Source organism: Sorex fumeus, unplaced genomic scaffold, assembly GCF_029834395.1.
Source record: "Sorex fumeus unplaced genomic scaffold, SorFum_2.1 ptg000072l, whole genome shotgun sequence".
Lineage (NCBI taxonomy): Eukaryota > Metazoa > Chordata > Mammalia > Eulipotyphla > Soricidae > Sorex > Sorex fumeus.
The window spans coordinates 4,455,682-4,474,582 of record NW_026606129.1 but is presented as its reverse complement, the minus strand read 5'-3'; the positions used below and the strand labels follow the sequence as shown (position 1 = coordinate 4,474,582).

At 65.1% G+C, this 18,901-nt stretch overlaps 1 protein-coding gene across 6 annotated transcripts in view; it reads right to left on the bottom strand.

The window, feature by feature from the left end:
* The window catches only part of ITPR1 (inositol 1,4,5-trisphosphate receptor type 1), a 142,094-nt gene that overhangs the window by 41,967 nt on the left and 81,226 nt on the right, over positions 1–18,901 (bottom strand). For 2 of the 6 annotated variants that reach the window (XM_056129649.1, XM_056129651.1), the window contains 8 exons: positions 17,838–18,022; positions 16,979–17,127; positions 16,321–16,432; positions 13,267–13,299; positions 8,106–8,141; positions 7,243–7,293; positions 3,155–3,287; positions 2,106–2,296 (listed from right to left, as the gene is read on the bottom strand). In XM_056129649.1, the coding sequence (XP_055985624.1) occupies positions 2,106–2,296; positions 3,155–3,287; positions 7,243–7,293; positions 8,106–8,141; positions 13,267–13,299; positions 16,321–16,432; positions 16,979–17,127; positions 17,838–18,022 (890 nt within the window). The remainder of the gene's footprint in view (positions 1–2,105; positions 2,297–3,154; positions 3,288–7,242; positions 7,294–8,105; positions 8,142–13,266; positions 13,300–16,320; positions 16,433–16,978; positions 17,128–17,837; positions 18,023–18,901) is intronic. The other 4 variants (XM_056129650.1, XM_056129653.1, XM_056129652.1 and 1 more) reach the window with 2 other exon arrangements.

Genomic DNA, 18,901 nt, shown 5'->3' with positions numbered 1-18,901 from the left:
CTGGGTGAGAGGGACAATGCCCGAAGCCTCGATCCTGGGGGGGCATCGGCGATCAGAGGCAGGACTGGCCAACGAGGGGGGCGTCTGGCGTGTCCCAGGGGCCCCGGCAGCCCCTCTGGCCACTTCCTGAGCTCTGACCTCAGATGGCTTCCGGGCCGGCAGACTGGCCTTTGCCAGTGAGGGAACATAAGGACATGCGGCTCTCTCGGCCCTGAAACCTACAGGGACCCTGGGGGGGTCGAGGCCCAGCAGGATCCAGGCCAGGGCCCCGCAGGAGCCGGACTCAGGCTGGGCGGGAGACAGGAGAGTCGAGTGCAGGCCCAGGCGTCCTGCTGGTGGCCAGCAGGGCTGGGCAGGCCAGAGGCTAGAGCGCCACTGGGCGTCCAGCGCAGGCCGTCCTGGTGGGGAGCTCTGCTGGCTGGGCAAACGAAGCTGAGTCACCCGCCAACCGCGCCAGGGGCGACACCCGCTTCCGTAACCGCCAGCTCCCCCGGGGCTGCCCTTCTGCCCGGTCGCTGGCCAGCACCGGCCCCCGCTGCTCTCTGAGGGGGCTGGGGCCCAGGTGGCCTGTCCCCCACCCCGGCATACCCCAGGGGCCTTCCAGAACCAGGCGACGGCCGAGGGGACGTGCCGGGAGCGGGCAGGCTTCAGCGGCTGCCTGGCAGCCCTCGCATTCCCGGCCCAGTGAGTACGTGACGGAGGCTCGGGTGTGTCGCGGGCTCCGGGCACGTCAGCGCCGCAGCCCGCTCTCTCCCAGAAAGGCCTTTCCTGGCAGAAGCCTCGGCCACGCAGGCAGCGCAGGAGCAGCTGGGAGGGGTGCAGGGAGAGACCCGAGGGGCCGGGCGGGAGGGTGGGGTGTGCTGGGAGGGGCCGTCGTCACTGTCGTCAGAGGCCAGCGGGGGGTGGAGGGGAAAGAGACCCCGAGTCCCGGTGCTGGGGAGGCTCGGGGCGGGGGGTGCAGACTGGGGGTGGGACAACACACTTGGGGGCAGTGGGTTGGGCAGCCCGGCAGGCTGCTGTCCTGATTAGGGGTCCCAGGAGTGAACCCCACAGACGTGGCAGAGCTGTGTCCTGGTCCTCCGGGACCAGCGGGCATTTTCTCTGCCGCCCAAAGGGCAAGGTCAGGTGGACACGCTGCTCGTCCTCCTGCCGCTCACAGGGGTGCGATCTCCGCGGGCACCCGGCACTCCCCTGTCCCTCGGACGTCCCCCCAGAAGTCCCTCGGCTGCCCCTGAGTGAGCACAAGTGACTCCCGGAGTCCCGACGCTAGACGGAGAAGCCTGAATCAGCCCCACCCCCGTGGCCTCACCCGGTCCAGGAGCCCAAGTGCCTGCCTCGGAGCCCGCCAGGATCGCGGGAGCAAGAGCAGCAGCGGAGCCCGATACCTGCCGGGACAGCCTCAGGGCGCGGGGACCCAGGGCAGCACAGCCCCATGCCACAAGGCCCTGGCCCCTCTGAGCACTGTGTTCCCCTCTCGGGGCGAGTTCCTGCGATCTCTCAGACCCGCGGGATTTTAGGGTTGGAGAGGAGATGGGGCACCCCCAGCTTCCAGCCTCTTATGGGGCTGACGAGGAAAAAAGAAACCCAGGCCCACACAGGCGGTTTCCTCACTGTGGCAGAGCAGGGAGAATGTCTCAGCCCTGCAAGCTCCAGGGGGCCTTGGCCCTGCCTGTCACTCTTGTGGGGCAGTGGCGAGAGGGGCCCGCGGTGTCTCGGCCAGGGCACATGCCCACGGCCGCATGACTCTGGCTCACACAGGCGCCAGGGCGGGAAGGGGTGCCACGGTGGGGTCCTCCATGGCCCCTAGACTCCCAGTGGACAAGTGCTCCCGGAGCCAGCAGGGAAGTGGGACATGGGAGGGCTACCACCACCGCCCCCGTGGACTGGTCAGCGACACACGCGGTCAGGCCCACGGGACTTGCATGTGCCTGTCCTGTCCACACTCCGCTGGCCGTCCCAACACTCCCTGGGATGACCCAGGTCCTTGGCAAAGAGCCCATGAGTCCCCGTCTGCGACAGCTCCTTCAACACCTGGTGGCCGGGCCCCTCCCTGCCCCGGTCAGCACCGGGTCGTGTGGGCTGGGGGTGGGTCCCCAGGCCCCTACCTGGATGGTGGTGTTGCCCCCCTCCAGCAGTGCAATGGCCAGCAGGATGCTCTCGTGGAACACGCGGTCGCTGGCCGCGTTCATGATGAGGTCGATGACGAGGTTGGAGGCGCCCTCCTTGTCCAGGTGACACTGGACCTCAGCCAGGCTCATCTCACCGCGGCTCACGGAGCTCGAGCCAGAGCCTCCCCCTAGGAGGAGACGCAGGGATGGTGAGAGCCTGGAGGGCCGCGGGGTGGACCCCTGAGGAAGGCGCTGGGTCCTCCTCCCGGAAGGCCGGCACTGGTCGTGACCCTCGTGGCATGCAGCAGAGACAGCAGCACCAGAACAAACATGCCCAGTGTCCTCAGGATGCAGTGACCCCGCGGCCACTGAGTCCAATTCGGATGCTGCACAACTGTACAAGAAAGGGTAGCACGTCCTGTGCTGACCTCAGCACCGGCCCCAGCCCCAGCCCTGTCCATGCGGTTCTGGCAGAACCAAGTGCTGACCTGGTCTGAGGGTCAAGGCTGGGGACCCCGGGTGCTGTCCCCCTCGGCTTGGGTCCCGAGACCCAGGATGGGCCTGCTTGGTCTTAGAGCAGCGGGACAGTTGGTGCCCACAGCTCCTGGGCAGCGGAAAACCATGACCACCCAGTCCTGGCCTTCCCGCCTCTGTCCTCAGCCCCAAGGACACGTTTATGTCTACGGGACAAGGGAGAAACGGGGGAGGGAGGGAAGGGGGACATGCTGCGTCCCCGCTGTGCTCATCTGAGACACTATTCCCCACAGCCACCCGGGGCCACGCCCAGTGTCATGGACTCGTAGAGCCCGACAGGACAGAGGGTCGAGTCCCCTTGTGGTCGCCCTGGCTGGGGCTGCCCTGGGGGCTGCCGCATCGGCAGGGCCCCAAGCACAGCTGCGTGGAGCCCACGGCGGGGACAGATCCAGAACCCTGCCCCAGAGCTGCTCCAGCACGGGCATCCGGGCCGCGTCACGCCTGCCACCCTAGGCCAAGCAACATCACTGCAGCCCACGTGCCCACAAGCCAGCAGGCACCCGGTGACCTACCTCCTCCCGCAGGCTTGCTGGGCCCTCCAGGGGATAACGGGCCGTTGGCAAAGCTGGTCAGGCTCTCTCTCCTTCCCGAGGGCCGGATGTTCCCATAGTAACGATTCACCAGGATCTGCCTGAGTGCCTCCCCCTGGGTGGCAGGAGAACATGATCAGGGTCCGGAGCGACGGGGCTTGCAGACCACGTGGGGGACCCAGGCAAGAACTGTTTAGATCATTCATGAAAGCCATTGGTACTCTGAAGTCCAATTCTTCAATATTTTCTCAGGAAACCAGAGGATTAAAAACAAAAAAAACCCCAGCAAAACCCAACCCGTTGTACAAACTATGGAATATTCACAGGCCTCTGTCTCTCAGCAGCAGACAGGACGCTGGTTCTGAAGGGCAGAACCAAAACCAAGCAAAAGGGACCGACACACTTGAGAAGCCAATCCCAGCCCGACTGAAAACTGTCCCTCTGCCTCTACAGAGCAACAGGAAAACGCCCCTTCCCGGGGTCCTAAGAAAATATTAGATTTCAGAGTGAAGTTGCTCAAAGCCCGGATGAGCTGAAAACGGGCTGATGCTGAAGGACAGAGTGGAGAGAGCGATGCAGAGGAGGCCACCCGGCTGCGGTGGCCAACGGGCACATAGGTGTCGCCCTGATGCGATGCTGAACAGGAGGGTCGGGGCCGGGTCACAGGCGGGCCAGCGCCAAGGCTTCTGCCCCCAGAGCCTCTGAAGGTGGCCGGAGCCTCTTTGTAGAGGGACCCCGTGGACACCAGAACCTTTTCCTCCGACCTGACTGAAGGATTTAGTTGTCCGGCTGTGGTGGGGGTGCGCTGAGACCACCTCCGACATGCTGGGCTCTCACCGATGGCTGCCTGAGTCCCCCGCCTCCCGCCCCTTCCAGAACCCAAGGTCTGGGGCGCCCAGGCCAGAGAGCGAGAAGTCTGGCGGGGCAGAGGTGTTGGGAGAAGCAGGCGTCTGAAATAAAGATGCGAGTCTGGTGGGGGCCCCGTGTGAGTCTCTGAGAAGCACCAGAATAGACCGGGGGGCCTCCCAGCGGGGTGGGGGGGCAGGGATACGGAGAACAGAAGAGGTTCTGAGCCCTGTGTCAGAGCAGGGGGCCCAGGGACCCCACTGCCCAGCCACTAGGAGGCCAGCAAGGCTTGACCTCCCACACCCCCCTCCCCCCGCCCCCGGTTCACCTTCTACCCACCCACGGCACCAACTTCCTCCCTGGACCACGGGAACCTGCCACCTTCTGGGACAGGGTACTGGCACATCTGTCGCACTCACAGGCACTTCGGGATAAACTGGCTTCTGCGAGACCGTCTCGCGCGGCTCGGAGAAGGTGGGATGTGGCTGGGCTCGGGTGGCAGCGCCCCAGAATTGCTCTCCCCACTGGGCACAGCAAGGGAAAGCCCGACCCCCAGAGAAATGCAGCTTCCCGGGGGCACTCAGGGAGCCTGAGCCGGGGGGAGGAGGGGGGGCGAGGAAGGCGTCTCCCCGTGTCCACGTCCCACGGCCTCCATCCCTGCGGCCAGCAGCAGGATCAGGCCTGGTGCCCACGGCACAGTCTCACTGCTCCGAATGCTGCTCGCTGTCCCTGCGTGCCCAGACCAGCCAGTGCACGCTGGGTGAGTGTCCATCAGGAACACCCGCCCTGGGCCCTGCATGCAGCTCTCCCGCTGGGCCGCTGGACATCCCCGGACGTGCAGAAGCGGTCACGACTGCTCGCCTTTGGGCAGCGGGGGGTGAGATGTGACACTCGCGGGTGAGAACACAGTCACACAGCCCGCGGACAGGCACCAAACTCAGGCCCACGGGGGCTGCAGTGCGGCTCCCCTCCGACAGAGAAACCCAAGCAGTTACCATGGTAACGATGCTTCCACCAGAACATTCCCCAAAGAGAAGCCCAGGAAGCTGCTAATTATGGAAGGCAGCCCCACAGCCCCACGGCAACCCCTCGGCCTCACCCGCGCGCCAGCGGGTTCCAGCACGCACACACCTCACCTGTGTGCCGCGTGCACGCTCACACACACACATGCACACACAGATATTCAGAGACACACGGCCAAATACACATACATACGCAGACACCACAGTCGGACATGCAATCAGACACACGCACAAAGATTCACACGGACACACGGATAAGCAGTCACGTGTGTACACAGACATACACACAGGCATACAGACAGACATACACAGACACGCAGACACAGGTGCACACACGTGCAGACACAGACACACGGGCACATGTACACACACAGACCCAGACACATACACGCAGACACACACGGACATGGAGACACAGACACACGCCGGCATGCACACAGACACACGTTTAAACTGTGAGGAAGAGAAACAGCATGTGGGCTTTCTTGGTTTCTTCAGAAGCAGGAGGCGGGCTCCTCTCCTGACCAGAGGGAGGGTCTGGGTGAGGGCCAGAGGACAGGTTCACAGCACCGTCACGGGGTGCAGGGATACTGCTGCTTGTAGGGAAGCACCCTCATCCCTGGCGGGGGGACGGAGCCGGTTGAGGGCAGTGGGGGAGGACTGCAGGTGACAGGGCTGGGCACCACCCACAGAGCCAGCCGGCCACCTTCCTGAAATGTGCTTTCCTTCCCAGCCCTCTCCCTGCCAGCCAGCGACAGACTCCGCTGTCTGCCTCTGCGAAGCAAGCACGGGTGACAGGAAGTGCCCTGCACAGGAGGCGACAGATCCTGCTGTCTGCCTCAGGGAAGCAAGCGCAGGTGATGGGAAGTGCCCTGCGTGAAGCCCCCGGAGCCACAGCAGCCCGGGCTCGTGCCAGGTACCCTGGAGTCTCTTCACTCCCATCAGAGTCAGCGGACACTGAGTCCGGGAGGACACAGATGGGCGCGGGTGGCCACCAGCCACACTGAGACAGAGACCCCCAGGGCTCTCAGTCCGGCCCCTGGCAGCCAAGCATGTCAGGAGAGCAGGACCCTGACCAGGCCATGAGCCTGGAACACTGGAGACAGCACCAGGACACTGGCCCCAGGGATAGAGCGTACCCCTTCCACAGGAGAAACCAAGGCCCAGGAGGTGGGAAGGACCTGCTCCCCACATGGCCGGCTCTTCTGTTTCCAGAGCTCAGTGCTTGGAGGTGTTCCCCCAGAGCCACGACCTGGGCCTGAGGCCGGGGCAGCTGCCTAGAGCTGGGCATGGCCTCCCCAGGCCAGCCACGGCAGTGCCAGGTCACACTGCAGGGAATGAATCCCACTTCCCGGGAGCCAGAGATGGGGAAGGTTTTGGAGCCGGCAGGACCGAAGAGGGCTGGGGGGTGTAAGAAGCCGCCCCCAATCTCAGGCTTCAGTGCTCCAGCATACAGGCTGCCCCACGCCTGAGCCTCAGTTTCTCCATCTGTGAAGTGGGGATGCATCAGGGGTGATGCCTGAGTGCCCATCAAAGGCAGAATGTGGGGGCTGGAGTGATAGCATGGCGGGTAGGGCATTTGCCTTGCACGCGGCCAACCCGGGTTCAATTCCCAGCATCCCATAAGGTCCCCTGAGCACCGCCAGGGATAATTCCAGAGTGCAGACCCAGGAGTAACCCCTGTGCATTGCCGGGTGTGACCCAAAAAGCAAAAAAAAAAAAAAAAAAAAAAAAGCAGAGTGTGGCCATCAGCCTCTGGGTCACTGGTCATCCTGGACGAGGCACAGCACACTGGCCTGGGGGCAGGGCTGCTGGGAACAGCTGCCCTTGGGCAGAAGAGTTCACGGGGCGTCCCCCCAGAAGTGCAGTCATGCCCGCCTCCTTGTCACAGGGATGGCACCCATGCTAAGGCTCCCTGCGACGTGAGCACATGCCCGGGGATGCGTGAGAGGCAAAGGGCAGTGGTGACCCAGGCTCCCGGTGGGGCTCCAGACTGGGGCCGGCACCACAACACCCCCCAACCCCCAGCAAGCACCTGGGCGGCTTCTACACAGGAAGGGGGGAGGGAGGGCGGGGCGGGGAGCAACTCAGAGCAGCGGGGCGCCCTCGTGGCTCCGGGGGGTTGTGCCCACGGACCTGGCACTAACCCCAGCCAGAGGGGCCTGGACCCACAGAGGGCGGAGGGGTGCGGGCGCTACGTACCCTTTTGTGGTCTTCCAGCTGCCTCAGCGGCAGGCTCGACTCAAGTTCCTGCTAAGCAGAAAGGCCAGTTACAGTCCGACACTCGGGACACAGACGTCAATCACACAGAACAAGGCGAACCCACACAGGGAGGAGCGGCCTGGGTGCAGGCTGCCCACGGGGCCCGACACGGGCGCTCCGGGGATGCCGGGTCTCACGCTCCCCCCACTCCCACACTGTTCAGAACAAGCCGGCACCGGCACCTGGGCCACCGCTGGATTCCACGAAGGTCACGGCGCTCTGGGCCCCTGGACGCGGTGCTCTGGCATGAGGCTGGCGAGACCTGGCCGTGCACGCCACATGCACCAGCGCCCCTGTGCATGCCCCGGGCACGCCCCGTGCACGCATGCAGCGCGCAGCCCCTCCTCGCCCCGTGCACAGCCTCTGGCCAGAACCGAGGACAGAGACGAGCCGCATGCCACACCCCGGACCCCGATCCCCAGGCGAGCTTGGTGGCAGCTTCCAAAGCAGGTCCGTGCCGCTCCAATCCCACTGCCTCCCTAGAGGGCGTCTCCATGACTGAGAGGCTGAGCCCGGGCAGGACTGGCAATACAAGCAGCTTCCCCCAAACCCTACGGACGTCCCTGTGCATCTCCTCAGGACGGGGCAAGCTCACGGGGAAGTGCTCTGAGACATGCTTTGTGCCCTCTCTGGAGGGATGCTGGGGACAGGGCAGGCGGGGGGCGGGGGGGGGGGGGCGTCCCAGGCACCCTGCAGAGACAAACACCAAGACTGGGAGGGCACCACGCTGCCCCCTGCCCTCACACCCAGGACCGACGCTCGGCCAGGACACGCCGCCCGTGGACCGGCCCTGCGGCACACACCTCGGTGGGGTTCTCTGCGTCCGGAGCCGGCGGCAGCTGAGTAGAAGCGAAAGGTAGCGAGGTTAGTGCCGCAGCCGGACCGGGGCACAGACAGGCAGCGAACCACACGCAAGACGGGACACAGGGGAGCACAAGTGAGCGCGAGGGGAGCGGAGCCTCACTCCTGGCCCGGTAGCCCGGAAGGGTGGACGCACTCAGCCCAGCACCTGCCTTCTGAGGACGACAAACGCGAACCCAGGAGTTGGCGTGTGGGTGGCCAGTGGCCAGGAAGAGAGGGCGGCCACAGAGGGGCGTGGGGAGCGAGGCCCTGGACATCAGTGCTTCCGGGCCTGAGTATGTCCATGGGGTAAGGAGGGATGCGGCCGTCACTCTCCAGCTGCCCATCCCCAATGACCACAGTGGGCGTGAGGCTCGCGGTGTAGATGGCCCTGCACTCTAGTCCCCTGCGTTGCCGGTGAGGGCCAGGGTGGCGCTGCATGAGGCACTGGCCGTGTCCAGCAGCCTCAGCCATTTCTTCCTTTCCCAGCAGATAGAGGGAGACATGGGTCTCAGCAGGGGGACATCACCCACTGCCCCAGCCCTGAGCGGCAGCAAGAGGCCGGGAGCGTCAGCCCCTCACATGGATGCCCCCAGCACTTCACTGGAGGTTGCGCCAACATTTCTGCCAACATATCCTCGTGCAAAACCCAATGGGATACCAGGCCCAAGTCAGCAGTCTGCATGTGAGCACGGCCACGCCGATGTGGAGGGACTCTTGCAGACCCGTCTTGTCCTGCTGTCCTCCATACTGGCTGGGGCTTGAGCAGAACGGGGGTCACAGGCACTGTGGCCTCAGTGGAGCTCAGGGCACGGCAGATGGGGTGCAGGGCGTCTGATTCCAATTCTGAGATCTCTGAGTGGGTGACGGTCGAGGGGGCGACAGCCACGTCTTCATGGCCCTGGGTCAGGGACTCAGGTCTCTCCAGGATCCACTGGTACCAGGTACCCCACACGCCCACCACTGGCAGTTTGCACAAGTGCAGGATAGAAAGTCTTCCCTGAACATCTCAGGCATCAGTTTACATGGCTGGACATGGTCTGGCAGGAATACCAAGCATACTGCACCCCCAGTCACCCCGGCACTAGCTGAACAGCACTGAGCCCGTCACAGGACCTCAGGGCCTCCTGAGCTGGCCTCTGGGGTGGACCCTTCCCACCAAATCCCCAAGCAAGGCCTGTGTGTATGGCCCGGCGGCTACGTCCCTCGATCCACAGTGCCGAAGGGCCGTATTTCTCAGCCCACAGCACCCAACTGTTGTGTTTCTTGGCCCCCAGCGTCCAATAGCCACGAACCTCATCCTCAGCCCGACAGCCACATTCCCAAAGCACAGCACCAGGCAGGGAAAATAAAACACAAATCCAGCCTGAGACCTTTCCCAGCACTGTCCACTGCCCCACCCCCACCCGAGGGTCCACCCCTTCCCTTGATGATCGAAGGATCTGACGGTGGCAAGTCACTATTTTGAGAACTGCAATCATATTCCAGAGCTGCACAGGGCCGCAGGGAAGGTGGTCATCAGGGCTCAGAGCAGTCCCTGCTACACATGTCCAGCCTTGTGTCCCACAAGAAAGTCGGGCACAAGAGTGTCCAAGGGGGTGCAAGGGGACGGTGGATGCGTCCCAGCTCCTGAGGATCCAAGGCTGCAGACTTGGATGGGGCACGGAAGTTGCCTGGTGCTGAGCAGGGTCCCCCAGGGCCTTTTCAAAGGCTCGAGTCTTTCTGGAGCTCTGGGACACAATCAGCAAATACAGCATCACAGCAAAATCCAACTTCTCAGAGCAGAAATGCAAAGTGGAACTCTGAGACCCAGATTCACTGGTGTCCCTTCTGGGCAGGGCCACTGCTGCGTGGGTCAGCTGGGCACCGGTGCACATGCAGGGATGCACGAGACTTGACCTCACCTCGCAGTCCTGGTGGCCGCACCTGGTCACACCTGGCCAAGTGGGCCAGGACGGTTCCATGCCATGGCCTGACAATGTGGAGCTTCTGGGGGTGCCTGAAGGGCCTCCGAGGTTCCCGCCTGAAGCGCTGGGCAGGAACAGGGCGTTGCTGGGGTTCACAAAGAGGCCCAAACATGCAAGATGTGCATCCAGGCCCCTCGAGTCACCCACGAGGACTTACTCAGTCATTGCCATAAAGAACACCAGTCTTTCCGGGATGAAGGACACACGTCTCCATGAGTACATCCACACACGTGTCTCCATGAGCACATACACATCTCCATGAGAACATGCACACACATGTCCATACGCATCCCCCTAAGCACACACATGCATACCTCTCCATGAACACACGGATGCCTCCCTGAGCACAGACATGCATGTGCACACGTGCTTGTGTTTCCAGTCTTCAGGCCAGCAACAAGCTAGGCCACGTAAACCCTCCTGCGGGCTCCACCTTTTGACACTGGTCCCATGATGGCCCCTGGAGGCCCGAGTCTTCCCCTGTTCCAGCCCCAGAGAGGAACCAAGTCACACCTCATTCCACGAGCACAAACGTATGCAGGCGTGAGCCCCCAGGTCTCTGCCTCCTCTGCACTGTGCAGACCCCCCCCCCGACAGGACCCCCAAACACAACAGTGAAGACAGGCGGGGGGGGCCTGCTCAGACTCAGCACCCCTTGTGCTCTGGGTGCCAAGAGGCACTGGTCTCAGACACTGAGGAAGGTCTGAGTCTGCAGCCCCGGGGGGAGGAGCTCCAGGCTCCTCCGTGCAGGACTCTGGGAGGTGGTGGATCCTCTGGCTTCTGGGAAGGGCTTCCGGCCACAGCGCGCTTGGACACGGGGTCTGACACTGAACAGCCGCGGCACTTATTGGCAATTACTGCTGAAGGTCACACACCAGCAGCCCCGGATTCCAGGAAAAAGCAGCTCTTATGTAAGCACAGGCTGCATGCTGGCGGCTGCCCAGCCGGCCTGCGCTGCAGACAAGGGCGCCCCACCCTGGGCTGGGTGTCCTGAGAACGCCCGGAAGGGGAAACGCATTATTCCTGCTGGCTCGCCGCTGTTTCCCACAGAACTTTACCAGGCATCCATGTCCTCTCCAAGGCCTGGTCCCCACAGGCTGCAGCCGCCCGGCCCCATGCAGGAGTTGTGACAGGTGGGGCTGACAGGCGGGTTGGGGGCCTTGAGGCCCACTGACAGTAAGGTCGAGGTCAGGACTGAGCTCCAGGCGCGGCAAGTCGTTCTGGCCCTTCCTGGACTGTGACAGACCCGCAGGGGGCTGCACCAGGACCCCTCTCCCCATGGCTCACTGGCTCAAGGTTCTTGCCTGGCAGCACAAGGCCATGAACCCAGACTATGGACGTCCCCAGTCTGGAGGCCCAGCTGGGCAGCGCCTTGTTGGAATGCTGCCCCCTGCAGGACACTGCGGTGCTCTACCGCTCACAGTGGCTGTGAAGTCTGCAGCTCCCAGACCCCCACCTGGGGGGAACCCGAGGTCTCAACTCTTCCGAGGCCCGCACAGCTCGCGTGGGGGGTGGTCAGGTGACTGTCCACTTGGGCCAGCGTCTCCCCCTCGGGCCCGCGGCCCCATGCCCTGCTGTGCCAATACCCAGGCAACTCAGGCCCGAGGATGAGCCCTGAGGGGCAGCTGAGGGCGGGGCTCCTCATAGGGGCAACCCTCTCCCACCCACAAGTCTTCTCCTGAGCCCCTCTGCCCATGGACCCAGGTGTGGAGGTCACGGCTTACCACGTGCTGCTCTGAGCAGGGAAAGCACCCACGGGCAGCTTCTGGCCCCCCGGGACGAGAGCCTGTCTGTGGGCGCATGGTGGGCCAGGATTTGTGGGCGGGTGGGAGGGACCTCAGTGTCCTCCCGGGGGCCTAGTTTCGGCCATGATGCCAGCGACCGTTACTCACATGTGTTGGGGGTCACCCAGCTATGGGACTCTTCTTGGTATGACAGAAGCAAGCAGCTGAGCAGCAGGGCCCCTCGTAAGGCCCCGTGGAGCCTGAGCCCCCAATGTGGCCCCCACTGCCCGGCCTGCCGGAGACACGCAAGGGCCACCCTATGCAGATCAGGGCCAGAGAGCTGGGCCGGGCACCCCAGTCCTCGTGGGCGGGGGGGGGGGGGTGTCACAAACACCCGTTCCTATGGCTGAGCTGCCCGCTGGCCTGCCCCAAGCCTGCATCCGGGACCCAGGGTCCCTTGCAAGCACTCCATCACACAGGTCTCAGCGCAGCCTGGCAAACTGAGGGGCACTCATGGAGCCAGGGCACCCAAGCCCCCAGAGAGAGGCGAGCAAGGGAGGGGAGAGGCTGAGCAGCCCCCAGCTCTAACTGCGGCTCTCACGGTGCCAGGCCAGCCTCCATGTGGCACGGGAGAGAACACGAGGCTGCAAACACAGGCCATGAAAAGGGTTTAGAAGAGTCAGAAACGCCTCCCCAGGGCCTGGCTGCCCAGCAGGGGCCTCACGACAACAGACACCAGATTCTTCCCCCCGCCGCAGGCACAGTCACTCTAAAATCAGGACTAACCGGGGCTGCAAACACGAAATGGAAAAAAAAAAAAGGGACCCCCCCCAAGACCCCAAGAAATGTCCCCATCAGACGGTCTCCGGGGTCCTTGTTCGGGGGCTGAAAGCAGCAGCTGGGGTCCTGGGAACCACGCTGCGGGGAGGGAGGGGTATGACTCAGCAGCCCTGGCTTGGAGCACCGGCACCCAGAAAACAGAAGGCAAACAACCAAACAGAAGCCGCCTGGTCCCGGGGCACTGCCACCCCTGGGCCTGCAAGGGGCAAGTCTTGGCAGAGCCTCGCGGCGACCCGCTCTCTGGGCTTCTAGTCCGGGTTCCCCGCCATGGGAGACAGGCGCGACTGGGGGCTGCAGGGCACGCGGCTCCCCAGCTCCCGACAGCAGCCCACAGCCCTGCCGAGATCCCAGACACAGATTGTGCCTTATCGCACCTCAGACGCCCTTTCCCTCCGCTCCCGCTCCCCAAGGACAAAGGGCAACGCACGATCGCAGGGACCTGGGAGACGCAGACGCAGGCACGTAGGACGGCCTCCTGCCTGGGGCACGCGTGTACCACGCACACGCCCCCGCACTGGACACGCAGAGACAAGGGGGGGGGCCGGGGCAGCACGGGACTAGCACAAGCACAGAGAGGAGAGAGGACAGAGAACCTCGGCATTATCCGACTCCTCAACAGAGGCGAGCTGCAAGAGAGGAGAGAGGCAGCGTTAGCGCAGGGGGCGAGCGAGCGGCCCGAGCCGCGGGGATCCGGTCGGAGGAAGCTCCCGGCTGGGGGCGGGGGCACTGCCAGGTGTCAGCCCGAGTGACCCACAGCCCGGCGGCCTGGAGGCTGGAGGGGGCCTTGCGGAGTGGGCAGGAAGCCCCGCCCGGAGCTCACGGCACGTTCACAGTCACGGGGCTCCAAGGCTCGCTCTCTGCGTCCCCCAGCCCGGGGTGTGATGGCAACAGGCCGCCCACCCCGGGCCCCTACCCAACTCGGTGAGAGGAGGAACAGGGATGGGCCACCAGCCTCACATTCGAGAAAAAGACCAGCAGGATCACAGTGTGAGCAGAGAAGGGGCGCTGCCCGCTGTGCCTTCCTCAGGCGCCACCAACACTCAGACCGTCTGCAGACGGGACCCCAGCGGTGGAGGGCCCGGGGCGGGCGAGCTGAGGCCCGGCTGGGTCTGTGCACAGTGCCCACCCCCGCCCCGCTCCCCGGAAGTCGCTGTCAGCAGCTCACAGTCCCGTCTCTCTTCGTCGAGCCTCGAGCTCCCCCCACCCCCAGCTTTCTGCAGAGAGACCCAGTCACGGCAGCTGGGGCAGAGCCCAGGCCGGGGGGTGACCCGGAGGGAGGCTCAGGGCCACCCCTAGGCCAGAGAGCAGCGCCGCCTCTGCCACTGAGCCCTGCCTGGAGGTGGGCAGGAAGGTTCCCTCAAGGGTACGGATCTGGGGGCACAGGGCAGAAAGCGGTCAGGACACGCCTGCCCGTTCGGGGGTGAGTCACTCGCCGTGGCTGCGTCTTCTGTTTCCCGATCCCCGTGAGTGCGGCTGGTCCTGGGCACTCTCTGTGGCGCCCCCCTGCCTCCCCGCATCCTGGAGGTCGGGGGTGGGCATTTCTCAGGACTGGGGTCCAGCCAGGGCTGGACTCACTGTGGTCCAGACCCTCTCACCCGAGGATGGTGCAGGAGTGGGAAGGACAGAGCAGAGCAGGGAGATGAGTCCTGGAGCTCGGGGAAGCCCCCCTCCCCCCCGCCTCTCACGAGGCCAGGAATCAGGGTGGGACTCAATGCCCCCGGAGGCTGCTGTGTGGCTCCAGGCCTTTGTCCGAACCTCTCTGTGCCTGCACCAACTCACACAGAAGCTCCTGAGTGGGGTAGGCAGCTCCCAGTGGCCCAGACTGGGACTGGTCGGGCCATGCCCGGGTGCCCGGGTCCTGCTGGGCACAGGGGTTGTGAAAATGGAGACTTGCGTGATGGCGCCAGGGAGCCCGCCCTGGAGATTCCGGCTCACAAGAGGCTCCAGTGAGAGCAGGTCCCGGGCACGGGGCTTCAGGAAGCCACGGCTGAGCCCAGAGTGAGAGGGACGAGGCTCTGTGGGGTGCCGGTCTCTGGCAGGAGCAGGCAGGAGCATCTTCCTGGGCATGGCCCTGCAGTGGGCACTAGCGGGAACTGGCCAGGGAGACAGACACACTGGACCTGGGCCCTCACTGCCACTGGACGGGGGTTCTGGGGTCCCAGCCTGAGGCCAGGCTGCTGCGTGCCTCGGGTCTGGCCCAGCGGACCTGGCCGGCCAAGGACAGCAGACAAGGTTCTGGTGCCGGCAGGAAGGGGGCTCAGCCCCGGCTCCCCTCGACAGGGCCAGGACGGTGCTTCCCAAATGTGCCAAGTACCTTCCCGTCCTGGGTTTTCTTTTGGTCTGATTTGGTCTTTCAGGCCACACCCAGTGATGCTCAGGAATCACTCCTGGGGGTGCTCGAGGAACCAAGTGGGAGGCCAGGGATTGAACATGGGTCTGCTGTGTCCCGGGCCAGCACCCTCCCTGCTGTGCTGTCACTCCAGCTGAGGACCGTCCCCTGCCACAGGCGGCAGGAGGCGGATCCCGGTCAGGGACTTCTCACCACAGAAGGGGCTGACCTCTCCTCTCTACAGCCCCCTGCAGCGTAGACCCCGTCTCGCCTCGGCACAGAGGGCAGGAGACAGACCCCACGTGGAGACCCCACCGTCCCTCCTGGGGGGCCACCCGTGCAACAGGCACTGACCCCAGCCACGGGGGCTGATGGGGGATGCAGGTTCTGTGCATAAACTGGCTCGTGCCTGGCCAGACACTTCCCGGCACGCGGCCTCAGTGAGGGCCGAGTGGGTGCAAGTCTCTGCAGCAGGAGTCACTTTGCCAAGCTCCGTGAGGGAACAGAAGGTCCCTCAGGTGTGGCCAGGTCACTGTGCGGGGGACAGCACTCTGCGGGACCTGAGAGTTGCCACCTGCCACCGGGCTGGGCATGTCCCTCGGGCTGCCCCCCCCACCCACTGCTTCCTGCTGCTGCTTCCCTGGGCTCGGTGCCCTCCTGACTGGCCCAGTCACGCGCCTTGAGGCTGGGGGGCCGAGTGAGCAAGTGCGCATGTCCGTGGAGGGAGGGGTGGCAGTTGGGGGAGGGGGTGCTGCAGTTCTGCCCTTCCTCGCGCAGACCCCCGTGTCCCCACACGCAGACACTGAGGTTCCTCCCGCCAGGGCCGGCCAGGCGGGTGTGGGTGGCTCTGGGAGGAGAAGGGCGAGTTTCTGGAGGTCCCAGTGAGCGGGGGAGAGAAAGGCCACCTCAACCAGGCAACTCTGGCTCACGGGACTTTCCCCTGAGGAGAGCTGGCCATGGGCAGAGGACAGTCAGGTCCCCACAATGCACACGGTCCCGGCACGGCGCTGGGCGTTCTGCCCTAGGGTCCGATCTGGGAGAATCGTCTGCTAAGCGCGGCGAGATGCTGCTGCTCTGGGACCCAGCACCAAGGGGGAGGGGGCAGCCTGCACCGGACATGGCAGAGGCCCCGGCAGGGCTGCCTCCTGAAGGTCCAGCCCCAGTTTCCCGCCTGCCTCCACAGGAACAAGGTGTCACGGACGGGGACCAGGCCTCACGACTGCCACTGGGGTCAGGTGTAGGGGTGAGACCTCCCAGCTGTCGGCAGGGCCTGCAAGGGGACCAGGCCCAATGGCCAGCGGCACAACCGGCGCGGTACCTTCTCTCCGTAGCCTCGGTCCTTGGTCATCATCTCACGGAGGGTCTGCAGGACCTTGATGCAGAGCTTCTCCTCGTTCTCCTCCAGAAGCTGCTTGGTGTGCTTGATGAGCCTGCACGGGGGCGTGGGGGTGGGCAGAAGCCATCACGGACGCGGGAAGGAGAAGTTCACGGACACCCACCCAGAGGCAGGGAAGGAGCAGCTCAGGGACTCCCACCCAGAGGCAGGTCCCGGGCCTGGGCCGCCCGGAGCAGTCAGGCAGGGCCACGGCTCGACAGCACCACCTGGTGGCAGGAGGCGGCACAGCGCTCTGGGCGCACTTCTAAAGTAGGTAGGGTCGGGGTCAAGCTGGGGAAGACAGACGGAGGCACGGACTGGGGAAACTGGCCCCCCTCATCTTTTGCTTTGAGGGCCCTGAGAAGTAAGACCCTCTGGGGCGCAGAGCTGCCTTTCGCACAAACCCCACGAACACTGGGGCAAATCCCGGTGAGCCTCCTGGCAGTGTCCGTGAGGCGTGGGGTGGCTGGACAGGCAGAGGCCGCGGGAGGGGGCGCTCACGTCTCTCGCTGAGCCCAGGGAAGGGGACATACTGTCCAGGGGGCCTCCCGACGCCTGGGGGACCCCACAGCGCAGCCCTCTGAGGCCCCTGTCCACTCACTTGCAGATGAAGCCACCACTCTCACACTTCCTCCTGGCGTCCGTGTTCTCGGGGAAGAGCAGCTCGGGCCGGTGCAGCACGTCCACCAGCACCGACAGCTCGGCCTGCACCAGTGGCCGCAGACGTTCCTCCAGGGCGGACACGATGTCCTGCAGGCAGTGGCCAGCATGAGCCCCGTCCCCCCTCACGGGCAGTGACCCCAGGCCTGGACAGCCCCAAGTGGGGGGAGGGGTCCCGACCATGTGGTCATTTGCACGGCTGGGAATGGCGTAGTGGTCGCTGCTCTGAGCCCTCGGGATCCCTGAGCGACCCCTCACCCTGCCCTGCCCATGGGGCCCTGGTCGGAGTTCCCCGGGGTGGGGCACGCGGGGCTCACTCCGGCAGGCGCAGAGGCTGCTGTGCTCAGCACCCGACCGATCACCCCCCGGAGACCACAAGCTCCTCTCCGCACTGCTGTCTTGGTTACCGGCTGGCCCAAGGGACTCAGCGCGCAGGCAGGGGTCAGCAGAGCCCCGACTCCTGCTGAGATGGTTTCCTTCCTAGCGGCCCTGCTTCCCCAACATCCAGGTGACCTGGAGAGGCTGACCAGGACCCTGCAGAAGTGGCCTCTGGCCTGGCCCCACCAGCTCCTCCCCACTCTGCATGGACACCGCTTCCCGCGACCATCCCACTTTGCACAGACACCCTGCCCTTCCCTCCTGCTCTGCATGGACACCCCTGCCCACCCCTTTCCTCCCGCTCTGCATGGACGCCCCTGCCCTCCCCTTCCGCTCTGCACAGATGCCCCTGCCGGCCACCCCCCTCCTGCTCTGCATGGACGCCCTGCCCGCTCCTCGGCTTCTGGGCCAGCCACGCTCACCTGCAGCCTCTCGATGATGTTGCGGTAGTCCCGGGAGGCGGCCAGCACGGAATCCCTGCGGGCGGCGTTGCGTGCCGTGAGCCGCCAGTTCATGGCCGTCTTCTGCACGATGTTGTGTGACTTGAGGAACAGGTTGTTGACCTGGCTGTCCAGATCCACAGGGATGGCGATGGCCCGGCTCTTTGCTGCTCGGAAAGAGGGAGTCGAGATTCAACCCAGTGCTCGTCCTTCGGGTTCCGGAGCCCACAGGAGCACAGGGGCGGCAGCGCCGAGGCCACGTGGCGTCAGCAGATTCACGATCCGGGTCACGGAGTTCGCCTCGCCAAGCAGAGCCCCAGGCCCTGCAGACGGGGAACAACTTTCCCAGCATCTCCCCAGTTCCCATCCCGCCCGCAGGCTCGTGCAGGCACCCAGGGACTGACATGGGACCCGCACACAGACGGGGCGCGGGAACAATGGGCTCAGCAGGGGACGTGCCCCGGACACCCTGCAGGACAGGGCAAGTCGAGATTCAACCACGGGCAAAGGGAAGCGGGGTGGGATGTGGCCAGTGTGGGGGAGCACCCACACTGGGAGCACCCACACTGCCTGGGGCTCAGCACACAGCACAGGCCAGCAGGGCAGGGCAGGGAATGGCAGAGCCGCTGCGGCGTCCGGAGCAAGAGGCGCCCGAACCCGGTCACCGGGCAACGCCCCCCACACGTGCGAATCTTCCGGAAGCACCTGGGGCTCCCGCTGGGTTTGGGCCACTCCTGCCTCTGCCTGGTGCTCGGGCGGGAACCCGTGTCTCCTGCAGGCCACGCTGAGTTCCGGCCCTCTGACCCGTCTCCCGGCCATGGAGTGCAAGAAGCCAGGAGGGCCACTGGACCGGCAGCCAGGAAACGGACAGGCCCCCCACCCTCACACTCGCAGCCGGCGGCCCCTGTCTCCCCGCCTCCCACCCCTTGAGCAAGGGACTCCCGGCCGCGACAGGACCCCCCTCAGCACCCACAGGCAGGCGGAGCTGTCTGAGTCCCACAAGGCGCCGTGGGTGCAGCTGGGGACACCCGCAGCCCAGGCAGGTG